Source organism: Prunus mume, linkage group LG6 (assembly GCF_029339155.1).
Source record: "Prunus mume cultivar Tortuosa linkage group LG6, ASM2933915v1, whole genome shotgun sequence".
NCBI lineage: Eukaryota > Viridiplantae > Streptophyta > Magnoliopsida > Rosales > Rosaceae > Prunus > Prunus mume.
The window spans coordinates 8154391-8173218 of record NC_142703.1 but is presented as its reverse complement, the minus strand read 5'-3'; the positions used below and the strand labels follow the sequence as shown (position 1 = coordinate 8173218).

General features: G+C 37.8%; 3 protein-coding genes across 3 annotated transcripts; 2 read left to right on the top strand and 1 right to left on the bottom strand.

Annotated features, from left to right (window-relative positions):
* The first annotated feature begins 66 nt into the window (after nt 1-66).
* On the top strand, nt 67-2622 carry BSM (Mitochondrial transcription termination factor family protein). Its single transcript, XM_008236704.2, has 2 exons — nt 67-237; nt 909-2622. Exon 2 carries the CDS (start codon nt 937-939, stop codon nt 2506-2508), a length of 1572 nt encoding a protein of 523 aa, XP_008234926.2. The 5' UTR covers nt 67-237; nt 909-936; the 3' UTR covers nt 2509-2622.
* A 196-nt stretch (nt 2623-2818) lies between these two features.
* Nucleotides 2819-4679, bottom strand: RPH1 (resistance to phytophthora 1). The gene is made up of 4 exons (XM_008236705.2): nt 4363-4679; nt 3719-3929; nt 3303-3472; nt 2819-3212 (listed from the first exon to the last, which is right to left on the bottom strand). The coding sequence occupies exons 1-4, from the start codon at nt 4609-4611 to the stop codon at nt 3186-3188; spliced, it is 657 nt and encodes a 218-aa protein (XP_008234927.1). The 5' UTR covers nt 4612-4679; the 3' UTR covers nt 2819-3185.
* A 366-nt stretch (nt 4680-5045) lies between these two features.
* LOC103333938 (piezo-type mechanosensitive ion channel component) lies at nt 5046-18785 on the top strand. The gene is made up of 21 exons (XM_008236850.3): nt 5046-5500; nt 5937-6017; nt 7021-7180; nt 7274-7434; nt 7782-7938; nt 8053-8239; nt 8589-8704; nt 8960-9044; nt 9654-9869; nt 9952-10129; nt 10353-10481; nt 10646-10819; nt 10983-11216; nt 11613-13157; nt 13513-16010; nt 16184-16579; nt 16717-16875; nt 16953-17462; nt 17676-17820; nt 17933-18077; nt 18185-18785. Exons 1-21 carry the CDS (start codon nt 5452-5454, stop codon nt 18318-18320), a joined length of 7461 nt encoding a protein of 2486 aa, XP_008235072.2. The 5' UTR covers nt 5046-5451; the 3' UTR covers nt 18321-18785.
* Nucleotides 18786-18828: the final 43 nt, after the last annotated feature.

Here is an 18828-nt window from a genome sequence, read left to right as displayed (position 1 = left end):
AGTGTTGGATCATATGGTCATGACTCATGTGGGATAAGGCACGCAAGGCCAGTTCCCTCTTTATTCACTCTGCAACAGCTCTTTGCAGCCTTCCAAAAGGTTTAGGCTTTAGCAGGAGGACGAGATGAGTATTTGCTTAACTGCTTGAGTGAGCTGAAGCCACTGTTGAGTCAATCTCAGCTACACTCTGGATAAGCTGCTAGCACAATAGTCAACCTGAGCCAACTCCTCGGACAGGTCAGCTTCTTCTTCTTCCTTCTCTAGAACTTCGTACAAGTTAAGACCTTTTCACTGAAGAACATGTAGATAGATAAGAAGATGATAAATTTATGGATTTTTGATAACTGGGCTTCTAAATCTTCAGTCTTTGGTGGTTTTTTTTTTCCTTCAGATTTCCAGAGTTTGATGTCTTCGTATTTTTTTTTTTTTTACGTTTCTTTGTATTTCCCCTCTTCTGGGTTTTCTCAGTTAACCAACCAAGATAACCAAAATGGTTTCTCAAATTTAACAAAGACGTAAATAGAACACAATTTTTCTTTGGTACCTAAGATATTAGGCTAGATTTTGTAGAAATTTGTCTTCTAATGTAATTAAGCCTCATTTTGTTTGATGAAAAAGAATGCCTTGAAGTTGGAAAAAGCTTTTCTGAGTTGGTGAAGTTGATTATAGAATATGCCTTCGTATTTTATTTTCCAAGTTTATTTTCATTATAACAATTGAGTCGGTTATTCAACAAGTATGAAAATAACAAAGATTCTGCAGATGGGGGTGAAATTTGAGTTATTTTCTTGCCTATGTTAAATCACTGTTATTTTGCTTTGCATGAGCGAAATATCAGATTTTTTTTTTTTTTTGGGTGCATTAGCATTGTGTATTTTAATTATTATTATTTTTCTTTCTCTTGTTAGGCTCATTGATAGTTTTAAATCTGGAACTATGAAGATCAGAAGCTATGCTGGTATTACCAAACCCAGCTTTTTGCTTGTGCATCCAGAGTTACCAGCACTTACATCTCGTAATCCCCAATTTACTTCTTTATTCACGCTCCGAATCCCTTGTAACCGTGAGAAGTTGACTGGGATGATTACAAGGTCTCAGTATTCTGTTGCTGATAGAAGGTCGGCAACTAGATATGGGGATTCATCTGTGTCAAATAAAAACACCAATCGTCTGGGTCCGAGACAAGGAGGTTCTTCATCATTATATAGTCGTCCTAGTCTATTAGATATGAAGAATGATAGGATGGAAAATCGTGCGCGAGTTTATGAGTTCTTGCGAGGGATTGGTATTGTCCCTGATGAGCTTGATGGGTTGGAGCTTCCTGTTACAGTTGAAGTTATGAGGGAACGTGTGGATTTTCTTCACAAGCTGGGGCTTACAATTGAAGACCTTAACAACTATCCACTTGTTCTAGGCTGCAGTGTGAAGAAAAACATGATTCCTGTACTTGATTATCTTGGAAAATTGGGTGTTAGGAAATCCACTTTCACAGAGTTCTTGAGAAGATATCCACAAGTCCTGCATGCTAGTGTTGTTATTGACCTTTCACCAGTGGTCAAGTATCTTCAAGGAATGGATATCAAACCCGATGATATTCCCCAGGTTCTTGAAAGATATCCAGAAGTCTTGGGATTCAAGCTTGAGGGGACCATGAGCACTTCAGTGGCTTATTTAGTCGGAATTGGGGTCGCAAGAAGAGAGATTGGAGGGGTGTTAACTAGATACCCCGAGATTTTAGGGATGCGTGTAGGTAGGGTGATCAAGCCTTTTGTTGAGTATCTTGAAGATTTGGGTATTCCAAGATTAGGCGTAGCTAGACTGATAGAGAAGCGGCCTCACATCCTTGGATTTGGATTGGAGGAGAGGGTGAAACCAAATGTTCAATCTCTTTTGGAGTTTTGTGTTCGAAAAGAATCACTTGCTTCTGTAGTGGCACAATATCCTGAGATAATAGGAATTGATCTAAAGCCAAAGCTTCTCAGTCAACAAAGTTCACTGAAGTCAGTAATTGATTTGAGTCCTGAGGAGTTTGGCAGAGTTGTTGAGAAGATGCCTCAGGTTGTTAGCCTCAGTGATAGACCTATGATGAAGCATGTAGATTTCCTTAAGAATTGTGGATTCTCCTTGGAACAAGTGAGGAAGATGGTCGCAGGGTGCCCTCAATTGCTTGCCTTGAATCTTGACATCATGAAACTTAGCTTCGATTTCTTTCAAACAGAGATGCAAAGGCCTTTGGGTGACTTGGTTGATTTCCCGGCGTTCTTTACTTACGGTCTGGAATCTACTATAAAACCAAGACATAAGATGGTTTCAAAGAAGGGGTTGAAATGCTCCCTTGGATGGCTTCTTAATTGCTCTGATGAAAAGTTTGCACAACGGATGGACTATGACACTATCGAAATGGAGGAGATGGAGTTGTTGCCATCATTTGATATGAATACACTCACAGAACCCAGGAGCGACGATTCAGGTTCAGACTATGATGACAGTGATGATGATTATGTATAGAATGATCACCCAATTTCAGTGAATCACCTTCAAAAGTTTGGCTTTTCAATCTGGGGTTTCCTGTAAATTTTATGGATGTTATATTTACGAAAGTAAATTTCTTTATTTGAAGCATTTTTACACACTTCCACATTTTGGCTAAACACACCAATTTCAATACTTGTTTCTGAGAACAGATGGTAATAACTACGACAAGATTGTAATTAGACACCCATGAGGAAGCGAGTAAATATTCAAATTTTCTGGGTTCCAGAACCACAATTTCATGCAGCTTCCATTCTCTGGTGCCAACCGCATAGCAAACAAAATAGAAAGCATAAAGGAGATGTATGAATAGCAGTATAGATGGCATTGTCACGTGACAGAAAAAAGGGGAAAAGATTCAGGATTTCTATGTACAAATTTATCATTGCATTGCTCTGTTCGACTATATTTTCACTTGTTAATATCCATCCTATATAAACAAGAGCGCCTGAACACAAATGCATTCGTTCATCACGACATGTTCCAAAAATTGATGATGGCTTTGGCTCCTGCAGGCTGCAGGGGAGGCAAGCACCATTTTGTCCTGTAAATGTACAAGCTCTCCTCGTACTTTGTGGCCATCAGCATTGAGAAATTTCATACAGTATCATGTGCCTATCATTTCATTTGAAGAAATGAAGCGATTTGGATTCCTAGCTTTTTCTTTGTAGCCAACCAAGCTGTAGAAACAGAATATATGCTTCTATGTTAGAAGAAAAAATGTCACAATTATTAAAGGGATTGCCTAATTCATATATCTGATTACATACCTTCCATGCATACATGGCGAAGAAGGCTACGGTGTCGGCGGACCAAACAACAGCAAAGGACTTCCAAAAGAATGGGATTGTCACATTAAGTAAAGGGACGAGAAGAAAGAGATAGTTTAGAGCTTCTTTCTCATTTTTTGAGCAGTCTCGTGCACGCAGTGAAGGAATCGCTGCAAAAATTAGAAAGTTGGATTCTTTGTTAGAATCCAATTCTGCAGTACGTAAAATAATCATCATGTACACATTGCTCTGTGGTCATTTGTAAACCATGAAAATGAAACAGCTGCCTATTTCACTTCAATGTGAAAAGTTTCCATATATGGTTCTTATATTGACAGATAAGTTATGGTATATCTCCAAAATACCAAAAGTATAGGAGAAAAATTTGCAGTTAAGTTTAGTGGGGAATAACTTACTAAACATCCAAATGGACCACATGCCCATCAATCTCCATATGTCTGGTTCATTTGATGGGAATATGAGATTAAAAGACAGAACTCCACCAAGCAGCATGGAGGCATAGGCTTGAACCTCAAAAACAGTGTACAGAGTACTGCCAGGCACAGCAGGGTTTTTGGAAGCTGTGGAAGCCCTTGGTGCAAAGGTTGCAGCAGTCTTCTGAACAACCTGTTGGGCAAAATGGAAGCATAACCTTGAGAGAAAATTGATAACACAATAACTTTCAATCTGAAAACCAGTCTATCATTACATAAGGGATATGCAAAACAAAAAGGAACCCAGGTAAGACTCTAAAACTGTAAGTAAAATATATAAACTAGCTGGGACCTATTTCTATCATGTTCTAGCTAGTACTGAGGCTAAAAAATTATGCCTTTCCAAATCTGCTTCTTTGCAACATAACCAATCTGTTCTTACTACCCAATTTCACAATTTTACAATCCACAAGAACATCTACAAATCCACCTAAAATTGTACAAAAATGCAGTCACACACATAGAAGAAGAAAAAAGGGCAGTTTCTTGGAGCTGGCATTCATGAAATAATTCTAATAAATTGTAATTCAGGGTACCCCAGTAGAATCAAAAGAAAAAAAACCAACCTTTTTGAGGTCCTTGTCAAGTGGAGAAGCAGGGGAGGCCTTGCCTGCTTCCTTTGGATCAGCTTCTAGCTCTTGTTTTGGCTCCTCCACTGCCTGTGCCTGTGTATCTAACTCATTGGTATTGGCATTGGCATATAGTTTGAAGAAGACCCTGCTGGGAAATGGAGATATGTTTCTCGGGTTTGAAACAGTAAAAGGAAATCTTGAAATTTGGTGATTGCAGAGAGAAGTTGAACTTAAGGTGTTCATGTTTAAACACTCCACTGATAAGATCACTGCAAACTCAAACAAGAAGGAGATGCAAAGAAAACAGAGAGAGATAAGAAACTTAAGGCAGAGAACAGAGCTCATAGACAGAGATTTGGGCTCACTTTATAACACCAAGAACAGCCCAAAATATTGACTGTGGGCCCAATATCTGGCCCAATTATAAAGACCGTACATTGGGCCCACCAGTTGAAGCCCAAAAAGAAACGAACACTTGTAGGACGCCACTTATTTCCCCGCGAAACCAATCACCGTAGTCCGTCAGATTGAGTCTCGAGTCTCGAGGCTAAAACCGGAAAAGTGAAAAAATTTCCCGATGTTCTAATTTCCTATTGGTCGGGAGATTACTTATTACTGGCTACAACATAATAAAATTTTATTATTTCTTCTGTTTATTTAATTTAATTTTTGTAGTTTATTTCTCAAAGCTTCTTTCTTGCCAGTTTGCCAATCTCATTTACAAGACAACAGTTTGAAATCCACATTTTTGCTGTAAAATTTGGGTGACTTTTAGCTCGGACTTGGGACTGGTAGCTACCGTAACTTGAGATCAACATCTGTCGTTTTAATCTTTACTTTGGACGATGGTTTGAGTTGCCGCGAATTTAGAGGACCCAACGTACCGATATTCTGTTTATTTCGTTATCGTGCGCGAAACAGAGAAGAAGCTGTAGCCAGCTTTCTTTTGTTTCAATTCGAATTGGGAGTTTCTGAGGAAATTCGAAGTCTTTGGGAAATGGGTTTTCGTGATTTTGATTTAATCGAAAATCCATTGATGGGATTTTGAATTCGAAGTGATTGGATTGGTGCTAAGGGCCTCTCATGGGGAGATTTCTTGGCGGGTTTGTGTTGCCTCTGCTGCTGCTAACAGGTATTTAAATGAAAATGCCTTTGGTTTGTTTGCTTTAATAGCCGTAAGATTATTTCAAGTAGATGAACTGGATATTACTCTTGGTATTATATGAGTTGCACTTGACCAGCTGTTCTAGTAATCTGCAACTCAAAAGTTAGCATGCATTTTGGATTGGGGTGCTGATTTCTTTGTTGTTGGGTTTTCTTTAGCAATTTTAATGAGCTCATTTCACTTCTTTTTATGGTAATTTAGATGAGCTAAGCTTTTATTATTGTCTCTATCGCATATATAGTCTCATACTGTCTTCATCATCATCAACCATAATGAGTATTCTATTTTATATGATTGTGGAGAAATTCTGGGCGCAAAAAACTTACTTATAGCTACTGACAATCCATGCGTGCTTAATAACTGAGGTATGATTAAGTTTTGCATGTCTCCATTTTTCTTGCAGCTGCTTTTATCAATTGGAGCTTGCTCTCTCTTGTTGATTTGGTAGCATTTCTTCTTATTCTATTTAATGCACCAAAAATAGGTAAGTTGCTCTCCGTAAATTTTTCAGCTTGTCTTCCACATTACGAATGCTTTTATCTGAGTACACTACCCAGTGAAAATGCGCTTGTTGGATGCTCTTCATGTGAATTTCGTTCTCCCTTTTCCTCTGTTACTGTATTGTATACATTTTCGTCTGACCAGGAAATCAATATACTAGGAAAAGTATGTGCTTATGGATTACCACTGTCTTGCTAATGAGTTGGCATAAAACTTTTCATATGGAAGGGGTTTTCTTGATATGACAATTCTTAGCTACAACAGACTAGTTAAATTCTTTGTTTTAGCTTGAGAACAATCTGAGTTGTAAAGTGATCTCAATCAGTCAATTAAATTTATCCTGCATATTGACTGTTACTTGAGGTGCATTGACTCACCAGTCCATAAATTGAATCTCGTGCCTCAGTTATGACATAAATGTGATAGCATGATTCTGCATTAGTTTTTCTTTTGTTTTCATTGTCAAAAATGGTAAGTGTGTGTCTATGGATGAGGATCAAAGAAACAGATTATGCAGTTATAGATTCCATAAAAATATATTGAGTAGAAATTTTAACTACTGTTAAAATATATAGTTGACATGAATCCTTTTGCAATGTGCTGTAGGAATTTGATTAAGTGCATCTATGAGTGCTCAACTTTGGTTTTCTTAAGCAGCTATAACCACATGGATACCAAATTTAGGCATAAATGCTGTGAACTTATTTTATACAATAAGGAAAATTAAGTTTTGGAGATCTACTTGAGTTTTATTTAGTATGTCATTCAATGTCAAACCTTAGGTTTGATTGGATTCATGCAGAAAATGCACTTTGAACAATTTTGGTTTACAATGTAACTTAGGAGACAATTACAATGTAACTTAGGCGACAAAAGAAATGATTTTGGTGTTTTTGATACTGCTTCTTATTATATTAAATGCTGGAAATTTCTCGTATTTATATAATTGATTTTTACTACTTCTAACAGTGTTTTCCTTGTTGTAGGATTCCATTTTGGAAGGAGGCTTTTATTATTGTGGCTCATTGTCATATTTTCTTTATTTGTTATTTTTTCTCAAGTGATATATCTTGTTATATGGGCTATTGAGGGAAATAAATGGATTGGAGCAGGTGCTTGGTGGGCAAATCTTATTGGATTCATGATGTACGAATTGTCTTTTGTTTCTATTTTAATCTCATATCCCTTTATTTCCTATGCATACATAATATACTTTGTTTCTTGTGTATGGTCTTGCAGATTGCAGTCATGGAAATCTCCCTCTGTGCTATATTTTTTACTCTTACAACTATCAGTAGTAGCTGTTGCTTTAGTTGATTTGTATGGAAACAGATTTGGTCTTGTTTCATCGTGTGATTCATGTTGGGGTCGATTTTCATCAGCTGTTGAACGCTTAATTTGTAAGTAATTAACCGCTTGAATTTATTTATTCTTCCTTGGGTTTTTCTTTGATTTTTCCTGTTGAACCATATTTTATACATAAAGAAATTTAATAGACAAAGCTTGAATAAGGTTCTTATTTTTATTCTCAAAAGAAATGAAAAAGAAAAGAATTAAGGTTCTTGTTGTGCATTAGATTTTCTTCTTGGGCCAATATTCATGCAAACTGTTAAAGATGCTTTGAGTAATTGATTTATTCATCTTATTAACCTTATATTAAAATGCAAGATGCATGCCCATGTACTCCATAATTGATCTTGCAAATGTAACAACTGATTTGGAATTATTTATCTGTTACATCTGGAAGGTTCTCATCTTAGGGTTGCTTCCTGCTTGCTGTTGCCTGCCATTCAGCTGGTTGTTGGAATTAGCCATCCCTCATGGGTTTCTCTACCATTTTTTATTGGGAGCTGCAGTGGTCTTGTAGATTGGTCTTTGACAAGCAATTTTTTAGGACTTTTCAGGTGATTTCCTTGTAAACCTTCATTTGTTACTGGCTAACATTGTTGCCTCTCTCTATCTCTTTCTGCTTTAATTAGTTTCTCTTGTTGCTAATGGTTGCATCTATGGGTTTGAAGGTGGTGGAAGCCTTTTCACTTGTATGCAGGCTTCAACATTGTCTTGCTTTATGTGTATCAGCTACCTGTGGAGTTTCCAGATATGTTACAATGGATAGCTGATTTCATTGGTCTGTTCAAGATAACTTTACATTCGGATTGGACTGAAGTTTGTTCGAGCTTATCTCTTTTACTTTTCTACATCATGGTACGTCTATCTTTTATGACATCTACAAATCCAACACAGTTTATGTAGCAGGATACTTGAAAACCAGTGACTTCAGCTTCTCTACAGTGTAGGTTCTGCAAGTTGATCATGTAATAATTCATCCCTGGATGATATGGTTATATCATTCAATTTAATCTGACTATAGTTCAGAATTAAGTTAACAACCATGCAGATTTGGATTATGTGCAACAAAGAATCCTATATTACTTATCAAATGTGTGTGTCATCCTTGCTACTTTGCTACATAAGTGTTTCAATTCTTAAAATCCTTGCTGCATTGCTTACCTTGTTGTGGTTTTTCTTTTGCCTCTTCTTCCTTGTAATGCAGCTATCCTGTGTTAAATGTGATCTAGAGGAAATGGATTTTATTTTATCCATGAAAGAAAATAACTTGACGGAGCAACTTCTTCCCTCGAAGCATTCATTTTTTATTCGTGAATCTAGGTAATATTCTTGGATGTTGGAACATCTTTTCATCCGGTTCACATGATGCCATCTCCTTTGATTATTGTCTTCAATGCATATAAGTTAACTATTCAAATTTGTTGGAAGTTCTAACACATATGGGAGGAGACCTTCTGTCTTCCTACCCTTAATCCATATCTTTGATTTTAATGAAACAAAGCTGATATGATGTGGGAACCCTTACAATTGTCAGTGTGTTTGTGTGCAGCTTAAGTAATTGTTTGTTCTTCGCAGATCTGGTGTAAGGCATACCAATGTTTTGTTGACAGGAGCAGTTTTCCGGACCTTTAGTATCAACTTCTTCACATATGGATTCCCGGTATATATTCCTAGAGTCTCCCTTCCTCTTGACTGAACAGCATCATGATGTTTATTGAGGCTGAATTGACCCATGCATGTGATCTTTTTGAAGCTGAAGATGAGGCAGTAGTGAATTCAGTGCTTGAACTTAATGCATGAGGCATTAGGCATCTATTTAGTTCGAACCATCATCTAGGGATCTTACTTGCCATAGTGTTTTTCAGTGCTTGAACTTAATTTTTATTTTTATGTTTTTCCAATCCAGTGAAGTTTTTATCTTTTCGGTTTCAGAAAAAGAAAAAAAAAAATTATTGTAGCAAAATGCATGCTTCTTTTCTCCTCAAATGTATTACTTGCAAACTTTACACAATTTATTCTTTTAAATTAAGATCAACTGGAAATTTTATAATAGTTTGAGGTAGATAAAGTGGGCAGGTTGGAAATTAGGTGCCCTACTCCATCCCTGTATGATTGTCACATGTGGAAAGAAGTAGTATGAAAGTATCTGCTGAATTTTAACTTATGAGTTCCCAATTTTTTTCATTTACCTGCGTCTAGCAAAAATTGATGTTTTAAGATCTTTCTTTTTAGTCTTGTTATATTAATTTTTTAGTGGTGAATTTGACAGGTGTCCTTGTTTGCTCTTTCTTTTTGGAGTTTTCATTTTGCAAGTGTTTGTGCATTCGGGCTACTTGCATATGTTGGCTACATCATATATGCCTTCCCTTCCTTATTCCGTTTGCATCGACTGAATGGGCTGCTTCTTGTCTTCATTCTCTTGTGGGCTGTTAGCACATATATTTTCAATGTAGCATTTGCGTTCCTGAATTGGAAAATTGGGAAGGTAGTACTCTCTTTCTGGTGATGTTTCATGTCTGAATTTAACAGAAAATGATTGGAAGTTAACTGTTTGATTACATGTACAGAACACAGACATATGGGAGATGGTTGGGTTGTGGCATTATCCCATACCTGGATTCTTTCTGCTTGCACAATTCTGTCTTGGAATATTGGTTGCCTTGGGTAATCTTGTGAACAACTCAGTTTTCCTTTGCTTGTCTGATGAGGATGGGCGATTTTCAAATGACAACAGCACCGTAGAAGGTATTGAAATACATTTCTTTGTGTGTGTGTGTGTGGTGGTGTAAAGTTTAATGGCAATATTGTATGAAAATAGGTCATCATCTTTGTGCTATATATCTCTCCGAGAGTATATCTCTGTTAACCATTGGGCTTTCCCTTGATTTTCAGTAATGCATATGCTTAGGTCATGTCTTATTGTATCTACCTTCCATGTATTTAATTCTGTTTATATCTTTAATCATAGGTGAGGGAGAGACCAAAGTATTGATTGTGGCCACAATTGCTTGGGGACTGCGCAAAAGCTCTCGAGCTATCATGCTGGCACTTATATTTCTCATTGCCATGAAACCTGGTTTCATCCATGCTGTGTATGGTATGTGTCAAACCTAATTTAGTTATTAATTCATGAAGTTGACTGTTATGATGATGCCTTTTTTACAATCTTGTCTTTATATATCTTGTAATGCATGAAACTAATGCTTAAATTACAACACCGGACTTTAACTAATTAATTTTATGTTTTGACCTGTGATTCAGTGATATTCTTTTTGATATATCTTTTGAGCCACAACATTAGCAGAAAGATACGCCAGGCTTTGATTCTCCTATGTGAGGTTCACTTTGCACTATTGTATATCATTCAGATTAATCCGATCTCTGATGCTTTGGAGCGAAAAGGCTCTTTGAGTGCAGAAGTTTTATCACAGTTAGGTATGCAACTGTTTTTTCTTGGTTCATTTATGTTTTATGATTTGACATGTGGACCTGGTTATGGTTTATTTTCTTATGAGGTTGATTATGCTTAATGTCAGAAACTGCTGCCAAAAGAAAAAAGCAATGTGTACTGATATTATCTTATCTGGAAATGATGCAGGTCTCCTTCAACATGAAAGCTCGTGGGATTTTTTGAAAATAGCTTTGCTTGCTTGCTTCTGTGCAATTCATAACCATGGTTTTGAAATGCTATTTTCGTTCTCAGCAATTGTGCAGCATACCCCTAGCCGTCCAGTTGGATTTAGCATTCTGAAAGCTGGCCTGAACAAATCAGTTTTGTTGTCAGTGTATGCCTCCTCAGCCATTAAGTACAGCCATGATAATCCTTCTTATGGTATAATTTTATCTTTGTTATATTTATTTATTTTTTCTTGAATGTGGCCAATCTGGTCTCTGACAATCGAAGACTAAATATGAGACTAAATTTGAGATTTGGTCTTAACCTTCTCAATTAAATCCAAGTGATAATCTACTGAATGCTTAGTTTTAGTGATTTCAATAATGTGAAATGAATTACCATAAGAAATATAATGTTAAATGAATAATTCAATAATTCGAGTTGGTCTTATATGAAAGTGCAGTTGAAGCTGGGTTTTAGAAATCAATTGCTACCCATTGTTCTTAGGCAACTAGGGAAACTACTGCCAGTCCTTGTGCTTTTCTGCTACTGCTGCGATCCTTCCTTTAACTACTATTGACATTTATATTTGCTGATTTGTTCTCTTTCCAGAGAAAAGAATAGCATTATTCCTCAGTGCAATTGGGCAGAGGTTTTTATCTGTGTACCGATCATGTGGAACCTACATTGCCTTCCTTACTATTCTCCTTACTGTATACCTGGTGAGACCCAATTATGTATCATTTGGGTACATATTCCTTCTCCTTGCTTGGATAATTGGAAGACAGCTTGTTGAGAGAACGAAAAAGCGCCTTTGGTTCCCGTTGAAAGCATACGCAATTGTGGTGTTTATCTTTATCTATAGCTTGAGCAGTTTCCGCTGCATTGAGGTTTGGTTGTCCAGGTTAATAGACCTTTATTTCTATCTAGGCTATGACTCAGAAGCTTCATCTTTGGAAAATGTTTGGGAATCCCTAGCAGTCTTGATTGTGATGCAACTTTATAGCTATGAGAGGAGACAGAGCAGGTATAACAAGCCAGATGATGCTGATGTGTTAGAATTTGGAGTGCTTGGGTTTATAAAGCGGTTTGTTGTTTGGCACAGCAACAAGATCTTGTTTATTGCAGTATTCTATGCATCTTTATCTCCAATTAGTGCATTTGGATTTTTGTATCTACTTGGCCTTGTCATCTGTTCAACATTACCTAAAGCTTCACGGATCCCGTCTAAATTATTCTTGGTTTACACAGGATTTCTAGTAACAGCTGAGTATCTTTTTCAGATGTGGGGTAGACAGGCTGCAATGTTTCCTGGACAAAAGCACTCTAATATTTCCCTTCTTTTGGGTTTCCGTGTATTTAAACCTGGATTTTGGGGTCTAGAATTCGGCTTGAGAGGAAAAGTGCTGGTGATTGCTGCGTGTACCCTTCAATATAATGTTTTCCGCTGGTTGGAGAAGATGCCAAGTACTATCCTAAACAAAGGAAAGTGGGAAGAGCCTTGTCCATTGTTTGTCTCAGCAGAAGATGCCAAGATTAATTCTTCCATCCCTAGTGAGGAAAACAAGCCATCAACAGATTCTGAAGCACTTTCTGTGAAACGAGAAGGGGCTAGGAGCCATTCATGGCCATTCTTCTCCCCAGGTTTATCGGAATCCCTTAATCCTGTGTCCCCTAGAGCAGGAGGTTCTGAGGGTAGTAGCAGTAACAAGTACTCATTTGGGTACATTTGGGGCAGCACCAAGGAGAGTCATAAGTGGAACAAGAAACGGATTCTTGCCTTGAGAAAGGAGAGATTTGAAACACAGAAGCTTATCTCAAAAATCTATTTGAAATTCTGGATGGAAAATATGTTCAACCTCTTTGGTCTTGAGATAAACATGATTGCATTGCTTCTTGCAAGCTTTGCTTTGTTGAATGCCATTTCTTTGGTATACATTGCGTTACTTGCTACTTGTATTATTTTGAATCGGCATATTATACGTAAGATATGGCCCATACTTGTTTTCCTGTTTGCATCCATTCTCATCCTCGAGTACTTTGCCATCTGGAAGAGTACGTGGCCTTCAAATCATCCTGATGAGACTAATGCACGTTGCCATGATTGCTGGAAAATCTCAACTATGTATTTCAGTTACTGCAAGTACTGTTGGTTAGGTATTACTCTCTTAGCCATCCGAGATTTATGTAGAGGCCCGCACACAAATACACACAAATATGCACATGCATGTGCAAACAGATACTACTTTTAGTTTTATTTTATTTTTTCCAACATTAGCCTTTAAGAGGGCTTTGTGGTTTCTGAGATACTCAAATTATTTAGTTTCTTTTTTGAATTGGAAAATGTTGCAGAAAATTGATATTGGATTATTGGTCCATTGCTTGGACAAGTTCTAAGACAATTTATTTTGATCTGTGACCTTATATATCCTGTTTGCTTTTATGTTTCAGTTCTTATGTAGATCAATGCATTACTTTAAGTTATTAACAATGTATACCATTTATGCCATAGGACTTATTGTTGATGATCCGCGAATGCTTATCAGCTATTTTGCTGTCTTCATGTTTGCTTGTTTCAAACTTCGTGCTGACCATTTGTCCGGCTTCTCGGTGTCATCAACTTACCGTCAAATGGTATCTCAACGTAAAAATATATTTGTGTGGAGAGACCTCTCTTTTGAAACCAAAAGCATGTGGACCTTCTTTGACTACCTGAGGCTTTACTGCTACTGCCACCTATTGGATCTTGTGCTAGCGTTGGTTTTGATTACTGGGACCATTGAGTATGACATTCTGCACCTTGGTTATCTTGCTTTTGCGCTGGTTTTCTTTCGGGTGAGACTTGAAATCCTAAAGAAGCGGAACAAGATATTCAAGTTCTTGCGCATATACAATTTTGCTCTTATTGTTCTTTCTCTTGCATATCAATCTCCTTTTGTGGGGGAGTTTTGTGCTGGAAAGTGTGAGACAGTAGATTACATATTTGAGATGATTGGATTTTATAAGTATGACTATGGGTTTCGGATTACTGCAAGATCAGCTCTCGTTGAAATTGTCATATTTATGGTGGTATCACTTCAGTCATATATGTTTTCCTCCCAAGAATTTGATAATGTTTCTCGATATCTTGAAGCTGAGCAAATTGGTGCCATTGTGCGTGAGCAAGAAAAGAAAGCTGCCTGGAAAACTGCACAGTTAAAACACATTCGTGAATCCGAGGAGAAGAAACACCAGCGCAACCTGCAAGTGGAGAAAATGAAATCAGAGATGCTCAACCTGCAAATCCAGCTTCACAGCATGAACTCAGTTACTAATTGTGGTGACTCTCCTCCTGTCAGTGAAGGCCTAAGAAGGAGGAGGAGTACTTCTCTTAACTCAAATAACGATGCTGGGACCCCTGATAAAGAAGGATTACCCATGAAAAAGGAGCAGATACTTAAAGAGGATTCGTTGTACCCTTATGAATTGCATCGATCTCCTGCAACAGTGAACTTGGAAAACCCAACAGTGGTGGAGTCTATGAAGGATTCGATGGAATCTTTTCACTGTGAGATCACTGAAGTCGAAGAAGATGTTACTGATGGTGTATTATTTTATTCTTCAGAAAAGAAGGACAAAGTTAAAGGGCAAGCAAAGGAAAGCCCACTCATCTCTGCAGTTCATCTGATAGGTGATGGCGTTTCCCAGGTACAGTCTATTGGAAATCAGGCAGTTAACAACCTAGTAAGCTTTTTGAACATTGAACAAGAGTCTGATATCAGTGAGCACTCTTCTGTTGAGGATGGGGTATATGATGAGATGGAGAGCCAAAACACTAAGTATATGTGTTTTAACCGTTCATCTTCCCTGCAGTCCGATACGAGTTCTGATCCCACAAGTCTGCAGTTAGGAAGGATCTTCCGTCACATATGGTCCCAAATGCGGTCCAATAATGATATTGTGTGTTATTGTTGCTTTGTCATTGTCTTCTTGTGGAACTTCAGTTTGCTTTCTATGGTGTATCTGGCAGCCTTATTCTTGTACGCCCTATGTGTAAATTCTGGTCCAAGTTACATCTTCTGGGTTATTATGCTGATTTACACAGAAGTCTATATTTTGCTTCAGTATTTGTACCAGATTATCATCCAACACTGGGGTTTGAGTGTTGCTTCAGACCTACTTCGTGAGTGGGGATTTCCTGCACATAAAATCACTTCTTCTTTTGTTGTCAGTTCATTGCCTCTCTTTCTTGTCTACTTATTTACCCTCATACAGAGCTCTATAACTGCAAAAGATGGTGAGTGGATGTCATCTACGGACTTCGACTTCTATAGGAGGAGTGCTTTCCATGGAAAAGAGGTTCCTGTAAGTTATAGCTGGAGTGAGAAAACAAAGGAGCTGCTGCACATAATGGGAAATGCAATAAAATTGATAATCAGAAGCTTCTTTAGGTACTGGGAATCACTGACACAGGGAGCAGACTCCCCTCCTTACTTTATTCAGGTGTCTATGGATGTCCGCTCATGGCCAGACGATGGAATTCAACCAGAAAGGATTGAGTCTGGAGTAAATCAATTGCTCAGAATCATCCATGATGAAAGGTGCAAGCAGAAAACCCCTACTCCATGCCCTTTTGCTAGTAGGGTGCATGTTCAAAGCATTGAAAGGAGTCAAGAAAATGAAAATGTAGCGTTGGTTGTTTTCGAGGTGGTATATGCCTCCCCCGTAACAGAGTGTGCTTCAGTCGAATGGTACAATTCACTTACTCCAGCAGCTGATGTGGCAAAGGAAATTCTAAAAGCACAGCATGCTGGGTTTGTTGAAGAAATAGGATTCCCATACCCTATACTCTCTGTAATTGGGGGAGGCAAAAGGGACGTTGATCTATATGCCTATGTGTTTGGTGCTGATCTGACTGTTTTCTTTTTAGTCGCGATATTCTACCAATCTGTCATAAAAAATAAAAGTGAATTTCTGGACGTGTATCAGCTTGATGATCAGTTTCCTAAGGAGTTTGTGTTCATCTTAATGGTCAGTTAATTTTTCATCATTTTCTGTCGTGCTTTAAGTAGTGCAAAATCAAGTTTACTTTATGGTCTATTGCAAAAAACATGGAGTTGCAAATTTGAAGCTAGATAAATCATCTTTTCTTCTTGGTTGAAATGTGTAATGTTCTCTAAAAGGATAAATGATTTTCCTCGCAGATCATCTTTTTCTTGATTGTCCTTGATCGCATAATCTACCTCTGCTCATTTGCCACTGGAAAAGTAATTTTCTACCTTTTCAACCTCATCCTCTTCACATATTCAGTTACAGAGTATGCTTGGCACATGGAACCTTCCCACCAACATGCTGGAGGATTAGCACTTCGTGCTATATTTCTTGCAAAAGCAGTTTCTCTGGCACTGCAGGCTATACAACTCCGACATGGAATTCCTCATAAAAGCACTTTGTACCGGCAGTTTTTGACCAGTGAAATTTCACGAATTAATTACTTAGGATATCGACTATATCGCGCTCTGCCATTCCTTTATGAATTGAGATGTGCACTTGACTGGTCATGCACAACCACATCTTTGACCATGTATGATTGGCTGAAAGTAAGTCTTTTAATCTCTCTACAGCATTCCATTATAATTCATCTTGCATTGAACTTCAACCTTTGAAACCTATGCAGTGAATTTTGATTGAACATTTTTCATGTTGTTCCTGAAACTGACTATAGCTTTCTACTTAGCTGGAGGACATACATGCGAGCTTGTACCTTGTCAAATGTGATGCAGTCTTGAATAGAGCAAAGCACAAGCAAGGAGAAAAGCAAACAAAAATGACCAAATGCTGCAATGGCATATGTCTTTTTTTCATATTGATTTGTGTTATTTGGGCTCCAATGCTGGTAAGCAACTTTCACACTCGCAGACAAGTTAACGTGCACTTTGATTTTAACTTTCTCTATATCATTTCCCCTTACAGATGTATAGCAGCGGTAACCCGACCAACATTGAAAACCCCATTAAAGATGCCAGTGTTCAGGTTGACATCAAGACAGCGAGTGGAAGGTTGAGTCTGTATCAAACCACCCTCTGTAAAAAGCTCCAATGGGATACGCTCAACTCTGATGTTAATCTTGATCCCAAAGGTTATTTGGATACATATAATCAGAAGGATGTCCAGTTGATATGCTGTGAAGCTGATGCAAGTACTCTGTGGCTTATCCCCAGTGTGGTTCAGACAAGATTCATTCAGTCCCTTGATTGGGAGACCCACATGGATATATCTTTCACTTGGGTGCTTACCAGGGGCAGGCCCAAAGGCAAGGAAGTTGTTAAATATGAAAGAAGTGTGGATCCTCAGGATCTTCCAAAACAATCAGATGTCCAGCAAGTTCTTAATGGCTCTATAAACAGCTTTAGGATATACAATGTTTATTCAAGATACTTCCGCGTCACTGGTTCCGGGGATGTAAGACCATTGGAACTAGAGGTACCCTCTCTCTCTCAGTTACATCTTTAACTAACGTAAGTTCTATATGTCAAATTTTGTTATCAATTTGAGCTCTTGGTTTCAGGTGAGAGATTGAGAGAAAGAGATATATTTGTATTGAAATCTTACACAAATTACACAGAGGCTCATGTCCCTGCAGTAATTTCCATAGCAGTTTTTTTGTTGAAATGATGGAATACTATTGATTTACAGGATAATTTTGTTAGTGCGGATCTTGTCATAAATCGTGCTAATTACGACTGGTGGTCCTTCCATGACATCAATTCATCCGACGTCAATGGATGTGGAGGTTTGAGAGGACCCATGGCCATCATCGTATCTGAGGAAACACCGCCACGTAAGTTTATGAAAAATGTCCTGTTTCATGTGCACAATAACAATATTTTTGGTTTAAATGACTTTTGTTCTTCATTTTTGGGTGATATTTCTGATCTGCAATGTTCCTTCAGAGGGTATTCTTGGTGACACCCTTAGCAAGTTCAGCATCTGGGGTCTCTACATAACATTTGTTCTTGCTGTTGGCCGCTTTATCAGACTTCAATGCTCTGACTTAAGAATGAGAATCCCCTACGAGAACCTTCCTTCCTGTGATAGGTAAGGCAACTTTGTTTTGGTCCTTCCTTCTTATCTTTCATTTCCCAAACCAAGTATCAATAAGAGTAATATTTTCCTGAAACTTATATGGCTCTTTTATTGTATAGGTTGATAGCCATTTGTGAGGATATATATGCTGCAAGAGCAGAGGGTGAGCTTGGAGTTGAAGAGGTCCTTTACTGGACGCTGGTGAAGATTTACAGGTCACCGCACATGCTGCTCGAATACACAAAACCCGACTAGACATACTACCTCCAGTTGACAAGGACTCAACTAGGTTTAACATTGACGTTAGGTTTGACTAACACCCATTATACACATCAGAAATACAGATACTGATACCCAGTTATATTTGAAGAAATACAAAACAAAATTCTTTCGGCCGCCATGTAAAACTCCAGCAGCCAGAGGACCTCTGGTTTCCATGTTTAAGGATATACACAGAGCTCAACATTTTTAGCATAGTTTTGCATAATCACAGAAGGCATAGTGGTTACGTGTACACATGTTGTATTTCAAGATGATTTTGATTTATCATGTACATAGTTCAATACAAGTTGGAGAAAAGCCATACAACAATATTATATTTTCCAGTAGATTTCTGTTTGTTTTCCTACAAAAACACAGGATGTATATGTATCAGTTGGACAAACCATGTCATGTCACCATTGTAATGACTTCACTTGAATATATTGTTGCCTTGCCACCCCTCCCGTGCTCAAAAGGTTTGTGAAATGAAATATGCTTAAAA